At 39.7% G+C, this 21,295-nt stretch overlaps 1 protein-coding gene across 1 annotated transcript in view; it reads left to right on the forward strand.

The window, feature by feature from the left end:
- The window catches only part of LOC134221946 (CLIP domain-containing serine protease B9), a 37,115-nt gene extending 22,674 nt beyond the window's left edge, over positions 1-14,441 (forward strand). Inside the window, exons 2-5 of the mRNA XM_062701114.1 lie at positions 12,212-13,033; positions 13,104-13,206; positions 13,618-13,895; positions 13,956-14,441. Coding sequence (XP_062557098.1) covers positions 12,212-13,033; positions 13,104-13,206; positions 13,618-13,895; positions 13,956-14,293 — 1,541 coding nt within the window. The 3' untranslated portion in view covers positions 14,294-14,441. The remainder of the gene's footprint in view (positions 1-12,211; positions 13,034-13,103; positions 13,207-13,617; positions 13,896-13,955) is intronic.
- The last annotated feature ends 6,854 nt before the right edge of the window (positions 14,442-21,295 follow it).

Raw genomic sequence — 21,295 nt, forward strand, 5'->3', positions numbered from 1 at the left:
CGGTCTATACATTTCCTCCCTTCCTACCTCTGTGCGTAGAACGCTTCTATCTCGTCGTCGGGTCTCCCTTCGTGTGGGCAGTGCACGTTGATGATGCTATAGTTGAAGAAACGGCCTTTAATCTTCAGTTAGCACATTCTTGCGTTGATTGGCTGCCACCCAATCACTCGTTGACGCATCTTTCCCAGCACTATGAAGCCGGTTCCCAGCTCGTTGGTGGTGCCACAGCTTTGGTAGAAGGTAGCCGCCCGATGCCCGCTTTTCCACACTTTCTGTCCTGTCCAGCAAATCTCCTGCAACGTCGAAGTTGCGGGGATGTAATTCATCGTAGATCATCCTGTCGCAACCTGCGAAACCTAGCGACTTGCAGTTCCATGTTCCAAGCTTCCAATCATGATCCTTTATTCGTCGCCTAGGTCTTTGCCGATTATATCGAGTCGCATTATCTCTTATATTGTTCGTAATGATTGGTTTTCCAGGCGGCTTATTGGGCCTGCGCAAACCTCCTGTCTCGCCGGAGGGCCGTCGTGTCAGGGCTGTTTAGCGTCCCACCTAACACCAGGACTTATGCTTGGTCGCTTTGGCGGAGCCTACTTACGGATACATGCAGCTTTTTATAGAGGTTTAACAGGGCCCACTGTCAAACTTCACCACATCCTAGGCAGGCGCCACAACTCGCAGGTGGCCTGGGGAGGGATCGTCAAGCCCTTGGACATAGTCCCTGCTGCCCCCGATACTTACTAAGTTTTCGATACTTACTAAGTTTGAATCCTGGTTGGCTATAGTATTCGCCTACTTGTGGAGTTGATCTTTAATGTTACCTTCATTTTTTTTTCGAATAGCCTAGATTGCCGTGTAGTGTTGGTAGCCTATTAATCGGCTGAGAATACGTTACGGATTATCTGTTCCAATGGTGAAAGTTCATCAATCATCATGCAGGTAACCCCTAATTTACGATGTAAAGCTTTCCGTGCCTAAGAATGAATGGTTGGCTTTGCACGAAAAATATCGGGAGTCAAGTTTGACTATACCCTGAAGACCCAGATATCCGAAACCTTGGGAAGAGCTACTGAGAGCAAGCAAGTGAATCTGACATATTTGAATCCTAAATCACATTGTTTGATAGTTGTGAAGACTCAGACAAGTTAAGCCATCCTGAACTATATGTGTGTGAATAAAAATGATCAAGCAACTCCAAAACGTTATGGAGTTTAGCCCACGGTATCTACCAGATCAGGCTTTGGCAATAACCATCGTCGGTTTACACCCAATCTGGTTCAATAAGCATATACGCATCATGCAAATCCAATTTATTTAAAACGGGATGCTCAAGATGCTCCAACACATTTTGGAGTTAAGCCCACGGTATCTATCAGATCAATCAGGCCTTTAACAGTATCCTCATCGTCAGTATGCACCCAATCTGGTTCAATAGTCATATACGCATCATGCAAACCCTATTTTCTTTAATACGAGATGATCGAGGTACTCCAAAACGTTCTGGTGTTCAGCCCACGGTATCTACCAGATCAATCTAGGCTTTGGCAATGTCCTTATCGTCGGTTTACATCCAAACTGGTTCAATAAGCATATACGCTTCATGCAAACCCTATCCAGCTTTCCATTTTCACCATAATGGCGGATACTATAAAATTTTTGACAAGAACTGCTTCCAGACACTGAACTGAAATTCCCATCTAAGCAAACGTTGATATTCTTGTTACCAATGACATCCATTGAGTTGTTTATTTCACTATCAACAAGCAAAATTTGCGCAAGATTGATGAAATTCCATTCGAATAATTAAAAATTTGCTAATTTTCTTTTTTATTTCAGATTATATTTCTGAGTATGCCGAGTATTCTATGAGTCGAACTGAAACTCAACTAAATTTCAACAGTTTTTCATATTTTTGATACCAAAATTATATGTGATAATAGAAAGTTTCCCGAAGTGGAGTAGGAACCCAATAGAAAGTTCTATTTTTTCACCTCTTTAAAATCAAGGCTTCCCCAAATCTTTGCGTCCAGAATTTTCACAATATGGCATAACGATCAGCACGATCAGCAGAATCACAAAAAATATTTCCATAACTCAACAGAAAAAAAAGTTGTATCAAAACAGCTCTACGCCTTTATGATTTTTATCTACACTATATTTATCCACGTATTCTTCACGGAGAAACTCTCCATAAATGTTCCTTAGGTCACAATAAAAAGCAGCTCTACGTGTGCATTTCCGATGGAAAAATCTGCCGGCTCTCCCACCATACTCGTGGCTTTATTTTAAGCCAATGACGAACGAATTGTTACTTTTTTGCGGCTGGTTTTTACTTTATAAAAACGAAGCATACATAAAAGCAAAACATAAATCTGATAAAATTATTATACACGACCTTACCATCCAAACTTCTTCAAAATTAGCTCCTCCCAAGTCAGCAGAAGATTAAATTAAACACTGAACATTGAAACCAAAATTTTTAAATATATTTTTAAACCAATTGCCTCACTCCAACCAATACTTATAATTCCCAATGGGGTTTAATTTATAATTCTGCCATTACCTGTTGTTTCCATTACTATTTTCATTACCCCAAAAACTCCACCAAAACCAACAAAAACAAAATTTTGATAAGACCGGGGGTCTGTATAGGAACCATCTCCCCTTCGGGTGGGTGGATGTCTTAAGGAGCAGTAGCAAAAAAGTATCAATTCATTCCGGAATTCATTGATTCGTGTATCCCTCGGAAGTACACCATGTTGAAGCTGTTTTTTACTGTGACTTGAGGAAGATTTGCGAGGAGTTCTGATTATCAGTGAGGGATTACATAGACACGAAATTGTTGGTAAGCGTCGATTTTGAAGAGGTGCGAATTTGCAACTATCTGCTAGCTGTGCTTTTAGATTCCCACTTCAGTTCGGAAAAATTTCCGTCGGCAAATATGGTTACGGCTAAGCATCAATCTCAGCATATTTCAAAATAATATCTAAAATGGTAGAAAAATAAGCAGATTATTGAATGATTCGTATGGAGCTTTATCGATCTTGCGCATATCTCTTTGTTGATAGTAGAATAAACAACTCAATGGATGTCATTGGTAACGAGGATATTAACGTTTGCTTAGATGGGAATTCCAGTTCAGTGTCTGGAAGCAGTTCTTGTCAAAAATTTTATAGCATCCGCCATTATGGTGAAAGTGGAAAGCTGGATTTTCTTGAATACGGGATGCTCGTAGTACTCCAAAACCTTATGGTCCTCAGCGTCGGTGTGCACCCAATCTGGTTCAATAAGCATATCCAGCTTTCCACGCTCGCCATAAGGGCGGATGCTATAAAAAGTTTGACAATAACTGCTTCCCGACACGCCATAATGGCGGATGCCATAAAAAGTTTGACAATAACTGCTTCCCGACATTGAACTGAAACTTTCATCTAAGCATGCATTGGCGTTATTCGTCGTCAACGACAACTCGTAATTTGTTATTTTTTCATCAACAACGAAATATGCACAAGTATCGATTGATTAGAATATTAATTTCACATTTTAATAATTTAATATTCTATTCCAGATATTGTGAAGCTATTCAATATTTTCCGAAACTTTAAGCCATCATCACAAAGCAAAGGATGCAAAAAAATGTGTGGAAAAGAGCGATATTTCCGGATTGCTTGTCGTTGAAGTCCTTTCAGATGGGGGGGAGACCATATGACTGGAGGAAATATTCAAGAGCTTTATCTCCATAGACAATGCATATTGAATGGTCGTTCCATCAGTTGGGAGTCGATTTTGATCGAGGTTGCGAATCTTTAGTATGATAATTAGGCCTCTTAGGCCCGATGCCCACGTAGCGTCTTTTCAACGCTGAGTGTACGTGGCGTTAAAAAGACGCGGGTGTGCATCGGGAAAAAGCGGTAACGCAGCGTCGCCGCGCCGATGCACACCTGCGTTATTTGACCGCTGCATGCACGTGGTGTTGAAAAAACGCTACGTGGGCATCGAGCCTTAGAAGGTATCAGTGAAACGTGTATCCAGCTTTCCACGTTAGCCATAATGGCGGCTGACATAAAGAATTCTGACAGTAACTGCTTCCGACGCTGAACTGCATGCGACGCTTGTAGTAGTAGCTTAGCAACCATTCCACATTGTTTATTTATTCTTACAAAAATGGTAACGAAAAGAAAAAAATCTGGAAGAACAATTTCGTAACAAGCATTTCTGAATAAGAGGCTGTTTATTATATCAATAATAATTTAATCTTTCTTTATTATAGGTCGACGTAATTTTCCCAGATAACTTTGCACTGTCTGGCTGAAACAAGCAATGTTAAGCTTCAGTATAAGATGAATGAAACACAATTTTCAAATCTATCTGCTCTGCATAAAAAATCGCAACGATACTAAAGGAAAAACACAGTGATTTAAATTAGGTTCAGTAGTATAAGTATTTCGGTTTGAATAACACGGAGATATGCACCCCGCTGTACATTGTGTTTGTAACCCATACGATATGATTCTTGGTTAAAAGACTCCCAAGAGGTTTTTCAAGTATACCAAATTAAATAATGTTTTACAGATTAGTGATACATTCTAGCGCACATCGTATAAGCATGAAACTTATTCGTGTAAGAGAAATAGATTTGCAATCGATTTAACAATTCGTAGGTGTTTTACTTTACATCTTATTTTTTTTAAATAAAGGTTTTTATAAAATGGCTGGTTAGTCATATTTGTCACCTATGCATAGCGTTTCTCTGCTAACTTATGGTCATCATTTTTTGTGCTTATGAAAAATCATCAATTCTAAGCTTAGCTTAAAGCACCCGTGGAGTGAATAATACCAAGGAATTGATGCAGGTAACTGTGCCGCACGTTCTGCCCCTCCATGGCGCATGTTGAGATCCGCTTTCCGAGTCTGATTTTCGGAGAAAGCAACTTGCATTTATTACCTCTCGTAAACGCAGCTCAACGTAGATCCAAATTGTAAAATATAGATGAAAATATACTGCTGGGTGCATATGTCCGTATTACTTAAGCCGGAGTACCTCAGCCATATTCTTATCCGACTACTGAAACTAATATAAATCACTACACTGTGCTGTACCATTAGTACCTGAGACGTTAGTACCATTGCGTATTAGTTTCCTTTGTGCAGATAGGACATTCCAGTCAAATTGTGCAGTGGAGAATTACGTCAAGCTGAAATACAGAAATAATGAATGTTTTGATCATATCTGAAAATAGTTTTTAATTAAGAAATGCTTGTTACGAATTTGTTTTTTCCAGATTTTTACGTTTCGTGACATTTTTTTAGGGAATAAATAAACAATGTGAAATGGTTACTAAGCTACAACAAGCGTCGGAAGCAAGTCAGCGTCGGAAGCAGTTACTGTCAGATTTCTTTATGGCAGCCGCCATTATGGCGAACGTGGAAAGCTGGATATAGCCTGTATTTGTCTGCGACAATATAGCCTGAATTTGTTTGTGATATTTATCGCACCAGGAGCAGATACTTCATACACAAAGTGTGACATTGGTGAGCAGGGTATAAAATTCTATTTTTTGCGTTACGTAATCAATGGATCTTTCCTGCGGTGCGGTTTTCCTTCAGTGAAGTCTCTGGAATGTTGCTTTCAGCTATGTGGGTTCTCTTTTCGCTAGCATTTTGAGGGGAGGCGCTGTAGCCAGTGTAACAAAAGGTTTATTTCCCATACTAGTTTTCAATCAAACTTGAACCGGCTTATGCTCAACCAATTTTTGTTCAAATCGGCGTTTGGAGGACACTCGGAGTCTGAGACGGAATCATGGGAAACTGGTGGAGCGTGGTGGAACTGGGTCGTTTTTTGGAACACCCTACTAATATTCTTTGTTTTTTATAAATACGACACCAATACTATTACAGTATATGACAGTTTTTATTGTACCAATACTTTCAAAGCTTTGTTTTGGTACTCAACCCACCTTCACCTTAAGCACTTCCACAGTTATTAACTTCAAGGTTTCTAAGCCAGGTTACAATTTTTCCATTCGTATATCATAAGGCTAGTACGATGATACTTTTATGCCCAGGGAAATAGAGACAATTTCCAATCCGAAAATTGCCTAGACCGGCACCGGGAATCGAACCCAGCCACCCTCAGCATGGTCTTGCTTTGTAGCTGCGCGTCTTACCGCACGGAGGGCCCTGGTTTCCAGCGGCTGTTTAAAAGCGTACAGTCAAATCGCTCCCAAGTTCGGTTAGAGTGGGCTTGAGCATGAGCATGAGCATGAGCAGGATAACCGTACAATTCGTAGTTGCTACTCCGTGATTGACTAGAACTTGCGAAATTGCACAGGGAACCAATTGAATGGAGCTTGGGTTTAGCTATCATTCTCAATGTGCAAATTTCGGAAATTCAATGCATTTTTACTAAGTCAATTACGGCGCCGGCCACGTCCTTACGGTCATCAAGGGAAGGAAGGATTATTAGTTCAACTCTCGTTGCTACTAGAGACCGAGTATACCTCTGCATCTCCACGATAGTCTTAGGATAGGATATTGTGTTAGTATGAAGGGATATATTATCTGGATTCACTTTGGTAAGTGATGCGATCTATGGGATAGGAATATATGAATGAGAATTAGAAGTACTAGAGTAATGAGAAAGTATTAAAGTGAATTCTAATGGGATTCATTTTTACAATTAGAATTTGAATGCTATTGGATTCTAATACCACGCACACGTCTACCACACCATCGCTACCCGCACATCAACCTCACACATTCTTACTTGTATGAGGCCTGCACGAGCGTAGCGACCGTATATAGCATTCGTATGCGGGTACAAATGAATACCAATCTATTTTTACATTTTATTTACTGCTACTAAGTAACAGGCAGCTTTTTATAACAATTCTATATTTAGAATCATACTGGCTAGCAATGAGAATTTGATTTGCAAAGAGATTGAGTTATATGATTAATGAAATTATCTAATAGGAAATTAGAAAGGGCCAGGGATCAAACCCTTAATCTCCTGCTTATGAGGCAGAAGCAGTGACACAAGGCCACCAAGCACCCCTTGGTTAGAGTGGGCTTAGCCAAAAGGGAAAGGTCAACGGTTCCTGAATGGAAACCTGGCCAGGTCGATGCTCTCTAATAGCATCGCAAATTTGCATTCGATCGTGATCGAGCGTGACTGAGTTGGGGACTCATTTAAGCAATAGTATGCCAGTTGCAACTCTGCGAAAACTGTGATCTAGTGCGGTGGACAAAGTGTAAAGTTTAAATAAAAAAATCCCAACTTAATTCACCGAGTGGTGATACTGCCTTTCTCGCATTTAGCCAAGACACCAATCTTATATGGTGGATATGGTTCGATGTATTATTTTCTTCATAACTTTTAAATGCAACTGTCGATCGTTTTTTCGATTCAAAGGTGATCAACTAGCCTTTGCCCTCTGTCGAATGAAACTTGTTGCGAGGAAATCGGTTAAGGATTACTATATGAAAAGTTGTCTAATGATTTTCTTAGCTTTTGTGCACACACATGCACACAAACATACACACATACATACACACGGACAGACCGACATTTGATCAGCTCGTCGAGCTGAGTCGAATGGTATATAACACTATGGGTCTCCAAAGCTTCTATAAAAAGTTTGTTTTCGGAGTGAAATGATAGCCTTTCGGTACAACTTCGATGTACGAGAAAAGCAAAAAGAGTCGAGGATTGTGGTCGTTTGCCTCTCATTCAAAAGTTCTTAGTTGTGAATGGCTTCTACTTATAATGTACTGCACTGCTTCTGTGAGTTCAGAAACAGTTAGATAGGAAGAAAGAACTCGATTTTCTATTTTCATCTGAGAGTTGGACAGGAAACGCAAAATGTAAACTATACCTATCTGGTATCAGAAAGTTGGCTCCAACATTCGTGGACATTCGTTCCTCGCCCCTCCATTGCCTTTCTCATCATTTACCTGATGGAAAGGAAAAAAGGAAAAAATAGGATAGGACATGAAAGGGTTGATGGAAACGGATGAAAAATGGACCCTCCCCCTCAGAAGCTGGGACTTAATGCAAAATGCCGAAATCTCAGCCTTTGGATACGAAGATTTGATCTGCAAAAATCTCTTAAGGGCAACCCAACAAACAACGGCAAGCTATAAATAAGCATCTAGGTTGAATTATTGTTTATTTGTGATCTTCGTAGCTGCATAAAATGAATGCTGAATAATTCGCTAGACAGATTTCATTTCAGCATTTAATCTAACTAATATTCGACATGGCCTATTTATTTGTTTACTACCTTTATTTGAAGTCGAACTAACGTTTTCGTTTCATCACATTTCAGATGATTTTTAAAGTTCTCTCTTCGACTATGATGTGATGCTCTGAAAGGGTGGTCGAATTGAATTTGAATAGTAAGTTAATAAGCAAGCATTAGACATCCTTCTTAACCGTTGTCCTTCTTAGCCATTGGATTTCACATTTATCTGATCTATCGCACAGTGGTAAAAAACATTATGCTTTTCAGTTTGAAAGAAAATCTGGATTCTAGATCTGGAAAATTTGATTTATAGGAAAATAATGAATTACTTTCAAGACATGCTTTTTATATTCGTGATTTATGAAGCTGTCGGAACGAACAAAACTGCTGAAGCAATGAAAAAATCATGCATTCATGCGCAACTAAACTTACTAAAAGCCGGACATAACGCCGTTGAATAACGTCGGAAAATTATTGAATCTTTGATGTTTGGAATCCCAATATTATCGCATGGATGTTGATGAAATTGGAATAATCTTAGCATTTAATAATCATATCGCAACCGTTTATTTTCATAAATTCATAAATAGCATTGGGGACGGATTTTATTTTATCGTTTATCGACATTATTTTTACGTGTTTTTCCTAGTGTGCGATGGTTATGACTGGCTGAACAATGGTTGAAATAAAAATCTTGTACAGTTATTAACAAACTGTAGTTTGACAGATCGACTTATTGAATAAAAGTCCAATTATGATTCATATTCAGCAATAAGTTTATTTATGTTATGCATTGAGTGAGCCATATCTAACAAATCAAGGATGGCGCGGATGACAACGTTACCGGCAGATGATCAAATGACAGCAGTTCGAGACCTGATTTAGGAAAATTTAAAAATGGTTATATGAAAATAGCAATTGCTTTAAAATACGTTCATTGGAGATCTTAATGTTGTTACCTTCTATGTGTTATTATTTTCGAAGAATTCACATGTAGCTGAATTGAGGCTTAGTAAAATGCTTATTAAAGGTTTAACGAATTAGTTAATAAAGTTGTTTTTCAAAATGAGATATTGTAGTTGTATAACTTCGCCAAAATTGTGTGAACAAAGCGTGAACAGAAGTTGTGATAAGAAATAGTACAGACATAATTCAACACAGCGCTGAATTGAATCATCACACTGATGTTAGTTCAACTAGTGAATGTTTGTTGGGAATCCTTACGGACTCCAAACCTGAATGCACGCGCATTTTCAAGGACACAATATGCAATACGGAAGCAACGCACAACTGTCATTTTTATTATTTCATGCATGCTGCGATGCAGCAAAGCTGAAATAATTAAAATGACAGTTGTGCGATGCTTCCGTATTGAGTGGCGTGCCCTTGAAAACGCGAGTACTTTTAGTTTTGGATTCCGTATTCACCTTAAAATAACATTGCATTGGGACACCCGAAGCCGAAGGTAATTCAGAACTTTTGCCTAAGCTGCAGTTTGATTGAGACACGGTCAACACTAAACTAGTCAAACAGATTTTAGAAGAATTGACCATGATTTAAATAACGCATGCTGGTATGTCAGAAATGTGTTTTTCGAACGTGCAAACACTGCATAACGTTACAGGAAATTAGACTGCCCAAGAAGCAAACTAACAAGTTAACGAGCACATTTCTAACCTCCCGCTAGTACCCTTCAATGAACATCTCAGTAAGACACAAGTACCTAAATTTCATGAAAAACGTAGACTTTGTTGTTATGCCCTACTTCAACATTATTGAAGCAGGGTATAGCGAAGGAAATTTTAAATGCAATCAACCAATTAAGGAGAATTTCTTTTCAAATAGTAATTGCAACAGATTCAAAGAACTGAAAACAAAGAATCAGCTGAAGATATCTTTGATTGATTCGGGTTAGCTGTGCCATTCACAGCAAACTGCACTAACACGCATGTATTCAAAGAATCGAATTCGAAAGATCTTAATTCAATTATGTTGTACGAGAAAGGCAATTTAGAAACTATTTGCTACAAGTTGGAGGATAAATCCAACACTCTTAAGCCAGGATGTCCTACCTGTTATGAGTGCAGATGCTCGAAACTTCATTGCTATAGCATATACAGCCCTTCGGGATATCTCTAGTAAGATTATCATTCTCAGATATTTGTCAGAACACTTTTGAAGCAGATGGTCCAGAGAACTCTTAATGGAGCTAAAAGTTCGCAGCGAATGGACAACAAAACCAGTGAAAGTAAGACATGGTTTTATTGTCTTGTTGAGGCAAGGGGGTATTCTGTCTAAAATAATCCCAACAGGTCTGCTTCCACATCATCCAAAGAACCACGTCCTGTACAGTCCACTTTTGAAAATTCTAACACTAAGATTTGAAAGAAAGTGCTTTTACAGGAGAGAGCAATGGTGATTTCTTTCATGCATGTTATTTAACATAATTTTGTAGGGAGTAATATGAACTGGGATTGACACGAGTTGTACGATTTTCACAATATCACATGCTTCTAAAGATCAGCTTATTTATTTTTTTCATGTTTGTTAGCTAATAGAATCGATGAATTTGTTCCTTGCTTTTGTTGCGAGAATAGATAAAAAAAACACACAACAATGTATAAAGAACTTACAAAACATACCCTGCGTTGCTCGTGTTTGGTGTTAGATAGAATGATTATGAGAGCCATGAGACAAATGACCTTTAAATGTACAAAATCAAGATTAAGGGAAAACTTACAAATCTAAAATCTATTCTTTAGGCACATTAGTTCGGTTCCATCACACGCTGAATTCAAGGGTGAATCAACGGTCCGTAGCTTGTTAGTAAATTTAGCTCACAGATAGAGGGAAACTCTTAATCCAATTAATTTCAAAATATAATGCAAAAACACCAAAAAGTCAACTTCTGCAAACCAATTTGACCCAGTTTTTCAGTGTCGCGTCGAAAGGAAATTACATAAGCCCATATCGTAAAACCATAAGCCGCCCAGGCCGGTACCGCTATAGATCACACCAGTGCAAAATCCGCTTTTTCAATTCGATTAGATCTAACCGACACGTACCGATTGCAAACACTGATCGCTGCTAAACTCGTTGAATATCAACGAGTTTTCAGCAGCTCAAGTGCACCCAAAAAACACCGTTCAATAACGAACGATGATCATCTTCAACCTGTAGATAGGCCGGCCTACGGTCGCAAATGCGAACATTTCACCAGAAGTCAAAAAAGAAACACAACGTATGACGTAGTCGTCCTTGAAAACGATCAGTTGGAAGCTTTCCTTCAGCAGTTTTTGCGCTCCTTTCGTGTATGGTCTCTATCCGTTCACCTGTCTGATACACTCGACAGTATCCATTGATGTCGGTTAGCAGCGACAGTTTATGCCGAAAAGAAACATGAAAATGTTCACAGCTTAAGCGTATTAAATCGTTTTAATTTCAGTATCTCACGGTAGAGCGCAAAAATTTTGATCGCGATCATTCTTTACCCGGCATTCGCTTTTGGTTAGCCAATGTGCGATAGGATTTATCCAATTTGTGATCTTGAACTTGACCATGGCCAGCTGCGCCACGTGCTGTTTGCGCTATCACGCGTAGCCTCCCGTTTACGTTGCTGGTTTTTGCTCGCAGCTAAATCCAACGCCTACTGTGGGTTCGCTGGAGCAACTGTGACGTCAGATATGCCTCAGAACCGGTAGTTTATGCATCAGCGAGTATAATCCGGCATATCGGTGACTAGGCCAGGCGGTAACCTAACCGGCTACATTGACTGACTGTCTGACTTCCATGTAACAATTCCAAACCAAATTTGCCATCATTGATCATCGTCGTTGGTTTCCATTTTCAAATGCCGGCTGTGTCGGCACACATATGTAGAATGAAGTAGCGCGTGAAACTGATTGTGCTCTCACTTTCGATATAAATCAATAAATCTAACCTAGTATTTTTTTTGCTATTTACAGTTTTGACGGAACCATGGAAGCCACTTGAGGATGACGACAGTGGAGGGACAACCCTTCTCGATCACTATTTTGTACACCACTTCGATCATGAAGAACCAGACTCGGAACTGGCTGCATCATACGCTCTGCGGGCGCTGTCAATCAACTGTGAATGTGTAAAACTGCGCCACTGTCCAAAGATTTTGGAAATGCTAAGAACACCAAAGTCCAGTTATAGTAATTTTAATTCAAAGTTGAAGCGACTAACTTGTGGCTATAATACGGATCGGGAACCTAACATCTGCTGCCCTCTGGATGATACATGGCTATCAGACGATGTCGACGCACGACCACAAGCGGGACTTGGATTTGGGGATCAACGAAACTCGTTCGACGAACCAAACAACTTCAAGTATTTGAAAAACGATCGCAATCGGTTCGGATCCAGCAATCGGAACTCTGCCAGAAATAACTTCGTTACTTCATTCGAAGACCCAGAAACAATGAAAAACTGTCCACCGGTGATCTCTTCTGCAGACGAGTTTGACAGACCGACAACGAAAGTATATGTTGCTCCGGCTGTTCGTCGAAGACCTACGACGACAACCTCGACTACAACAATGACCCCTAGACGCCTAGTGCTTAGCGGCACTAGAACCGCAATTACGCCGATTACTAGTAATCCAATTATCGATCCAAATGCTTCCTTAGTGAGCCCCGTTTCACCACCGGTGATCAACGATGCGTTGTGTGGGTTGTCTGTCAACACTCGGATTATTGGTGGTGAAACGGAGATACCCGGACAGTTTCCCTGGATAGCACGGTTGGCGTATCGCAATCGAAGTATGGCAAATAGTGTTGATGGATGATTGAATAGTATTAGCCATTAATGACTGTTTTTTTCTTTCTACAGCTTCCGGTCGCATAACATATCGTTGCGCAGGTTCATTGATTACCAACCGACATGTGATCACTGTTGCCCATTGTGTGACAAACTTGATCGATGAGCTACAGTTGTGAGTAGTCAAACATTCCAAAAACTAATGTAGCAATAAACCGAAATCGAAATTGATTCTGTTGGTTATTTTCGATAAGAATTTTACTACTAAGAGTGAAACAGAGAAGATAAGGTAATGAGGAAATAACCGAGGTGCAGTTATGAAATGAATGAAGCTGGAAATTAGCATTAAGACGATTGTGAGAATAAGTATTGTTGAAATCGCTGTTGCTTTGCCTAACGTCTACCCAAGAGCGGTTTGGATTGCAATCTTATTTGAACAGCATTGTCATCAATGTCGTTTCTATTGCTTCATTACTTTATCTACTTCCATTCTTGTTGAAAGGGCCAATAAAATGAATTTAGATACAGTTTCGCGGTTATGAAAACCAATCCTAACTCATGGTAACTAATTGATTTTATTTTGTAGAGTCAACGTACGATTGGGCGATCTTGAGTGCAATTCAGTAACGGACAACAGATGCAATTCACGCTTTCAGGATTTTGCGATCGAGCGCCTGATGCCGCATCAAAACTATGATACTCCAAAGTACGCTAACGATATTGCGGTGGTGAAGCTGCAGCAGGCAACTGAAATCTTCAACATTTTAAGTCCACTGTGCCTTCCGATGGACCAGTACTCCAGCTACGGCAGAAACCTAACGGGAAAAACGGGTATTATTGCCGGATGGGGATCTACCAGCAACCGTAATTAAACGATAAATTTTCCAATATTAGCACCTGTTCTAACTCATGACTTTGTTTTAGGAAGCAACTCCCCAAGCCCGACCCTACAGTGGCTCCGTCTTCCGATCGTTGACACGGCGCAGTGCGCCACATCATATGCTCGTTACAGCGTCAACTCCCGCAACCCGATCATCGTTTCGGGTAGCCAAATGTGCGTCCAGGGGCAGGAGAACATGGACGCCTGCCAGGGCGACTCGGGCGGCCCTCTTATGAATGAAGCCATTTCCAGCCGGGATCGCTTCGTGTTGCTCGGTCTAGTCTCGTTCGGGCCTCGTACCTGCGGAGTGTCAAACTTCCCCGGAGTTTACACCCGGATCTCTTCCTACATCGATTGGATTCAGCGACAGGTTGAGCTGTAGTGATGGTGGCCGTCGTGGCCTATTAGTCGTTTAAGATTAGGAACCATCTTGTAAATAGCACGCTTCTTGTGAAATTCGAACTAAACTTTATCAAAGAAATGCCAATGTAAAGATAGAGAAAGGTTTATAATAAAAAGAAAACTGATTATATTGTAATGATTTTGAGTTTTTTGATCACAGGCCTATCGTGATTTCTTAATAGGGGGACTGACGGCTTTGGCAGGTTTTGTTCTATTATTGGAAGGGTTTTTTTTATGACTGATTATGCTCAAATTTGGCCCAAACATGCTTTGCATATCAAAGAATATTGTGGCCAAATGTCATAAAATTCGGTCGACAAAAACCCCCCTGCCAATAATAGAACAAAACCTGCCAAAGCCGTCTGTTCCCCTACTAACTAGACGAATAATGGGGCGTATAATAAAAGCTTTGACGCATTTAATTCCACCACGTTGTAAGTCTTATAGACTCGTATTTCGACTTCAACTGTAAGGCCATCTTCAGTGTCTCGTACTTCACTCGTACTAGTCGAATCAAATACGAGATGCGGAAGACGGCCTTACAGTTAAGGTCGAAATACGTATCTGTAAAGATCACAACATGGTGGTGCTAAATGAAATAGTAATAAACTCGTCTTATGACAGGTGAAGACATTCCACTAAATAAGTTTAATTATTTTCCTAACAATTAATTATAATCGTAATATGCCGTCCCCAAGGCAGTTCATGCCGAGGTGGTGGTGCATGGCTGGCATGGAAAAGTTGTTTGAAGTGCTCGAAACAGCGTTTCAGGTGGTCAGTTGGGTCGATAAGTATCTGACCAGTCGCGTCTTTCACAGGAATGTCCCCGGTCGCTGCGGCATTCCCTCCTTCGTCGATATGAGCGTTACATCATCTCCAGAGTATCGTTGAAGCGCTTTTGTTCCCCTATTGGCTTCTTTTCGCTCCTCTATCTTGCTGGTGCTAATCAAGGCGTTCTTGATGGCATTCCATAATTATTCTACGCTGCCTGATCCCGGAATATCTGCAGCACGAGTCTTCAGTTCATCTTTCAGTCGGAGTATGTTGACCCGTCGTCCAGCTCTCTCCTCCTGCTGATGCTCAATGCACAGGCGTTTTTATTGATTATCAGACGCGATATCGGAACTACATATTTCGTACATCAAGATAGCTTCGTTTCCATTTTGGGTTTACGCAATAGAGGTAGTAAACTATAGAGGACGATTGTCGCTGCGGTTCCCTTTGTTATCGTTCCCAAACATGTTGGGTACCTATCTGTCAAAACGTACTGATTTTTCCTTCGTTGACATTTAGTGCCCTATCCTCGCCAGCAAAAGATGTTTCGCCAGTGACTATAGCGACAATCTTCTTTATAGTTTATTACCTCTAGTGTTTGCGCATATGTGGTCGTTTTGATTTTCTGTAAGTCCGTCACGAGAGACCCACGTGACCTTGTGAACCGGTCGAAAGCCTTTCTTTTGCTTAGGACGTCGGTCAAACCCGACAATATCGGTAACGTCCACAATGCCAAGGAGAATATGGGGTCGTGTGTTACCTAGACCTGTGCGCCGCCACTTCAATTAACTTGAGTCGAGTCGAGTAAAGGACGAGATACTGAAGATACCCTTACAGTTGAGGACCAAATTGTAAATAGAGGTGTGCGCCGCCGCACCACGCCACCGTTGAAAATCACGTTGATACTACCGAAATTTTTTTTTGGAAAAGATGTTCAATTTTGATACACATAGTTAAGTTTGCCATTGAAGGTGTTTTTTATGAGATATTGCGACAAGTTGGTCCATAACCATCTAATAACGATAAGATATCAGTAAATTTCCCGTATCCATCGAATCTGCTTTGGCAACATTTCAAATTCGATGGATACGGGAAATTGACTGATTTTAGCTGGCTATGGAACAAATTCTCGCAAAGGCAGCTATTGTATAATTGGTAATAAGTTCGTGTACTTGATGGAATAGTGTTGGTTCAAGTCTCACTGGCAGCCGAATCTTTTTTCGCAATATCTCATAAAAAACACCTTAAATGGCAAACTTAACTATGTGTATCAGAATTGCGTAGGAAAGAATCGCACCTCTATTTTCTCATCATTCTTGGTTCTTTCAACCAACCATCGTTCTAGCAGTGGGCTATTGCCAACCTAACACACGAAAACCGAATGCGCCTATGCGCGAACAACTTTTTCTCACTTCCGTTCAGTATTTTGTAAAGTTAACACGCGAATTATATTTGCTTAAAAACGAAACGTGTCTTGTGTTTAATTGCCTACGGGCTAAATCCTTTTCCGTCTTTTTCGTGGTGTTCGCTTCGCGTAAAGTTAAATTCTGTACAATTTCTTGTTGAAATTTTGAAAAACTCTCCGTAAAAACTAAGAAAAAAAACTCGTGCGAAGAATTTCTCGTTGAATTTTTATACGGAAAATGATCAGAAAGCCATTTGGCCGAAGACCACAAAGATGATAGTCGTTTGGCCGCATATGTCGCTCGACCGAATAGACGATTTGGTAAAAGACTAATATCCAGCTTTCCACGTTCGCCATAATGGCGGCTGCTGCAAATAAATTTGACAGTAACTGCTTCCGACGCTTAACTGCTTTCGGCGCTCCTAACGGTGGTTGTGTCTTAGCAACTATCTTAAAATATTTATTTAGTGTTACTTGAGCCAGCACAAAATAGAAAAAAAAAACTGGGGAATATTCAATTCTCGTAACAAACGATAATAAGAATCAATTTCTTGATCAAATTTTGACGAATCATATTCATCTCTTTTATGTTTTAGGTGGAAGAAAAACAATTCGGCATTCAAACGCAAGAATTAGTCAAAGTACAAGTTCTTCTTGTTCAGCTTGTAACGCAACCCATTTCAGTTTAGTTTTTGCACTCGACGCAAATACCTTATTTTAGTTTAGGTTTTGCACTCGGATCCTAATTTTTCCGAGGGGATACGATAAAAGGAGTTTGAACATAAACACCCAACTGTGCTGATTTGTCGAAGCAAATTTCTTGGCATTTCCTAATGAGTAAGAACGAATGTTAGCTAGTTTTTAGTTTCTTTTACATACAAGTCACTTAAGTAATACTTAAGTCACGCTCGGAGAAGCTAGAATGTGCATTTGACTGCACATTGAGTTTAATTAACGGCAAACAATGCTTTACGATGATTTTTGACAAACATTCAGAATCTACCTTAACTTTAAATTAATTCTTCTTGTACCAACAAGAATGCTAAAATAGAGTCAATAAACCAAAGATAGAGATTGCCGATGTAGTCACCAGTCTTCTAACTGGTAACAAGATGTCACAAGCTGAGAGAGAGAAGACAGCTCGCTTTATTTACATTCATCCTAATGTCACCGCGATCCAGTCACTGCGAACCGAAAAAGTAAACACTGCTATGCAACTTCAAATGGTCGTAACCAAAATTATTTATTTGGCAATTTATGTTTGTAACTTTTCTTTTATTTTCTACAGTGAATTGAACCCGTAATTATCCATGTGAATGATCCCGTATTATGAGAAATCGGTTTTGTTCCACGTTAGGAAGTTCATAACCATTAAAATCAGCTAATTCAAACAAGTTTTTATTGGAGTGAAAAATGTTGCTTCCGACGTTATAAAATGTTACTTCGATTTGTCGAGTTTCAACGGTTTCCACACAAATAAAGAAGAAGAAGTCATAGTAAATAAACGATCTGTCAGTGAGCTGGCTTCTCTCTCTCAGGTCACAAGAATTAACCTTGCAAAGAATAGTACATACTAATAAATGAAAGATAATGTTATTAGTTGTGTTTCTCAACTCTTCTGCACGTTTATTTATAAGTTAGCTTAACACATTAACACTTCTACTTGGACTACACGATAACTTGCATCCTTATCGTCTTGAGAATTGAATTGCCGTATCCAGCTCAGTGGTGCAATTTATCAACAATGCCTGCTGAGTGTGATTCTTTTGTTTTGTATTTTTCTCTGCTCCTCTTTGCCTATGACGGTGCCTTTCAGTCAGAACGACACAGGAGGAGTAGCTTAGCAAACTCGGTTTGCCAACAGCGGGCTGAAGCTGATGATCATTCGGCACAAATTTCCTGTCATTGTCTTTCAAGTGATAGTATTCACCCATGCATTTATATAGGGCCGTCGCATTCACACAGCAGCGAGTGAACTGAATAGACTGTCAGTGCGGGATGCGTGTGCAATGAGAAGAGAGGTCTTTTGTTTACTTTATCTTTGATTGTTGCTGCTAACCATTTTCAGTTTTCACTGCTAGAAAGTGAGTGTGAAGAGGGAATGGTATCAATATCCAACAAATTTCAGTCACTGAGATTGAGAATTCGCACCCCTGAATCCAGCTAGCCCGTCGTGGGAGCGGAAGAAGAATGACACATAGATAAGGGATTAATAAAGACTACAACAAGCTCTTCAACATTCGCTGGCATCGAAAAGATATGCTTACATCGTGACCTGAAGAAAGCCAGAGATAAGTGGACTTGAGAGTGGACTAGTGAATGTGCTAGAATGTCCTGGTAATTTTTTGAGCTATTCATACTCCGAATTTAACGGAATCGGAAAACCACATGAGAAAGCACTGGTAGCCGTTAGAGTTTAGACACTTATTGGCTGGGCTTCTGAGGGAAAACAAAAAAACTAGAAAATTATTTAGAAGCTGAGACCGAGGCGGCCACATATTAGGATCCTCTGTTACCTCATCCTACTCTAACAAGGGTCAGCTTGCGATCTATCCGTGGGCAGCTCGTCATTAGCCATGTTGAGTTCCTAACGGTCAATTTTCCGCTGATACTCATCGTTAGGAAAATAAAACTAAAAATAAAATAAAATGCTTTCGTGATGGTCCTTATATTGCTAATGCTAGATGATCCCTAAATTACATGTAAGGTACACTGGGGGAAGTGGAAAAGGAAAAATCGATAATGCATGTTTGAATTAGTGTAAAACCACTTTAAATGATCTAAATGCGTTCAATCAAAATGGGCTATCAAAAACAGTCCATTTTGCACCAACTGTGCGGTAATTCATACCATTTTGGTCGCTTGAAATTTATGGAAATAGATTTTAAAATAAGGAGTTATTTTTCCACTTACCCTAGTGGGATGGGGTAAGTGGAAAACCCATGTTACCTCGACCATCAATAGTGATGAGTAGTTACATATAACTAAAATCAATACGATAATTGCTCTGAGTATCTTTTGTGGAATAATTTCATTACCTTAACGGAATAGATCCTCATAAAATTCTCGTAATAGCTAGGGGAGGGCTGGTTATGCCTTCTCGAACACTTACGTCGAATTTGTTTTTAAAAAGTTACAACCTAGGTTGGAACCAGTTCCAGCCTAAGTGCAGTCAAAGTGTTTTTTTTATTCACTCAGGTTGGAACTAGGTTCGCACTAGTTCCAACCCCAAAGCTGCCGGGTTCACACTGTGTTGTTTCACGGTTTCGCACCGGGTTCACCAATACAACTGTATTACAAATGTCAAAACCACGTGGGTGGGTGGGACTGGGCGGAATAAACAGAAGGGAGAAGGCAGAAGGCAGCAGAAGGGAGAAACGAAACTGTTTATTAAAATAAAATGCGCGTTGAAAATCTTTTTTCGGGAATTTTGTGATACATAAGTTCATTCAGGTTTTCCTCACAGATGGTGTCCTAAATTAGGTCGGTGGATGGAATTATGTAGTTTGGGAATTCCCTTTGAAACTCGTTCACAAAATCCGCTAAGAATTGTCAGAAAAATATATTTGAGGAATACCCAATAGAATAACCTCTTAAGCAGAATTTCTTTTGAAATTTTTCCAAAAGCTCTTTCGTGCGTTTCAGAATTTTCTTCGGGAATTCTGCCAGAAACTTCAGAAATTATGCCAGTAATTCTTTCTTGAATTTTAGGCGATATCTTTCTGGCATTCCTCCATATTTTTTCCAAGGGATCCTTTCGAGATGAATTCCTTTGAAAACTCTTCTAGGAATATCTTTGAATACTGTTCCAGGATTTTCTCTGGAAGTTGCTCCAGGAATTAATTTGGAAATTCCTACAATATAATTCTTTCAGGGAATCCTTCAAGAATACACAAATTCCCCTGGAAGTACCTTGAGCAATTTCTCCACGAGATTCTTGAAAATTGAAAATGCACCGGGCCTAAAATCCGGCGGAAAATTTCCCCGAGGTTTGAGGCTACCTTTATCAGGAGAGATAGCGAGGAAAAACAAATTAGCGAATCCTGGAGACTTTTTATTACATGCTTCTGAGTGTTCTCCGAAAAGAAATCTTTTGCAGAAATAGATGAATTTACTGAAATACGGAAAATACGGAATTCTTGGTGTCAAAATGTACACGGATTATTGAATATAATTAAATAGGGGAACTGTTTCGATCTCCATCTCACTGAACATATATTCATCTCATCGGGAAACAAAGAAATGCAGCACCAATTTCGTCGCCTCTTTTTGTCAACATGCGTGCTCACTGCTGAGAAAAATCACAAAAATAATATTTAAACAATCCAAATTCCTTTCCATTGCTTTGTTTTTGACGGGATGAATGAGACGGGAGCCATGAGATGAATTCCAGTTTCCCTGTTTATATCAACCTAAAAGTAAATTCTGCTATCCGCAGTTCACGCACATATTTATTTATCATGATCTGATTAGTCAACGCCAACGCACTGCCAGTGCACTGGATATCCTGGATCATATGTTTCGAATCAAAACAAACACGATGCTACGCACACCAACATATCCAATGACAGATGGAACTGAAAATGTTTTTTTATTCAGGGTTCGGGTTGGCACTGACCCAGGTTTAAAAACGAATTCGACATTAGTGAATGTAAAATCTATATGTTCGCCCCAAAGATGAACTTTTTAAAGGAAAAATGGGACATAGTTATAAACTAATCAACTTGGTTTAACGAATTGAGATGATGTCTGTATGTGCGTGTTTGTATGTACGTGTGTGCGCAATGCACGTACAAAATTATC

Source organism: Armigeres subalbatus, chromosome 1 (assembly GCF_024139115.2).
Source record: "Armigeres subalbatus isolate Guangzhou_Male chromosome 1, GZ_Asu_2, whole genome shotgun sequence".
NCBI classification, from domain to species: domain Eukaryota; kingdom Metazoa; phylum Arthropoda; class Insecta; order Diptera; family Culicidae; genus Armigeres; species Armigeres subalbatus.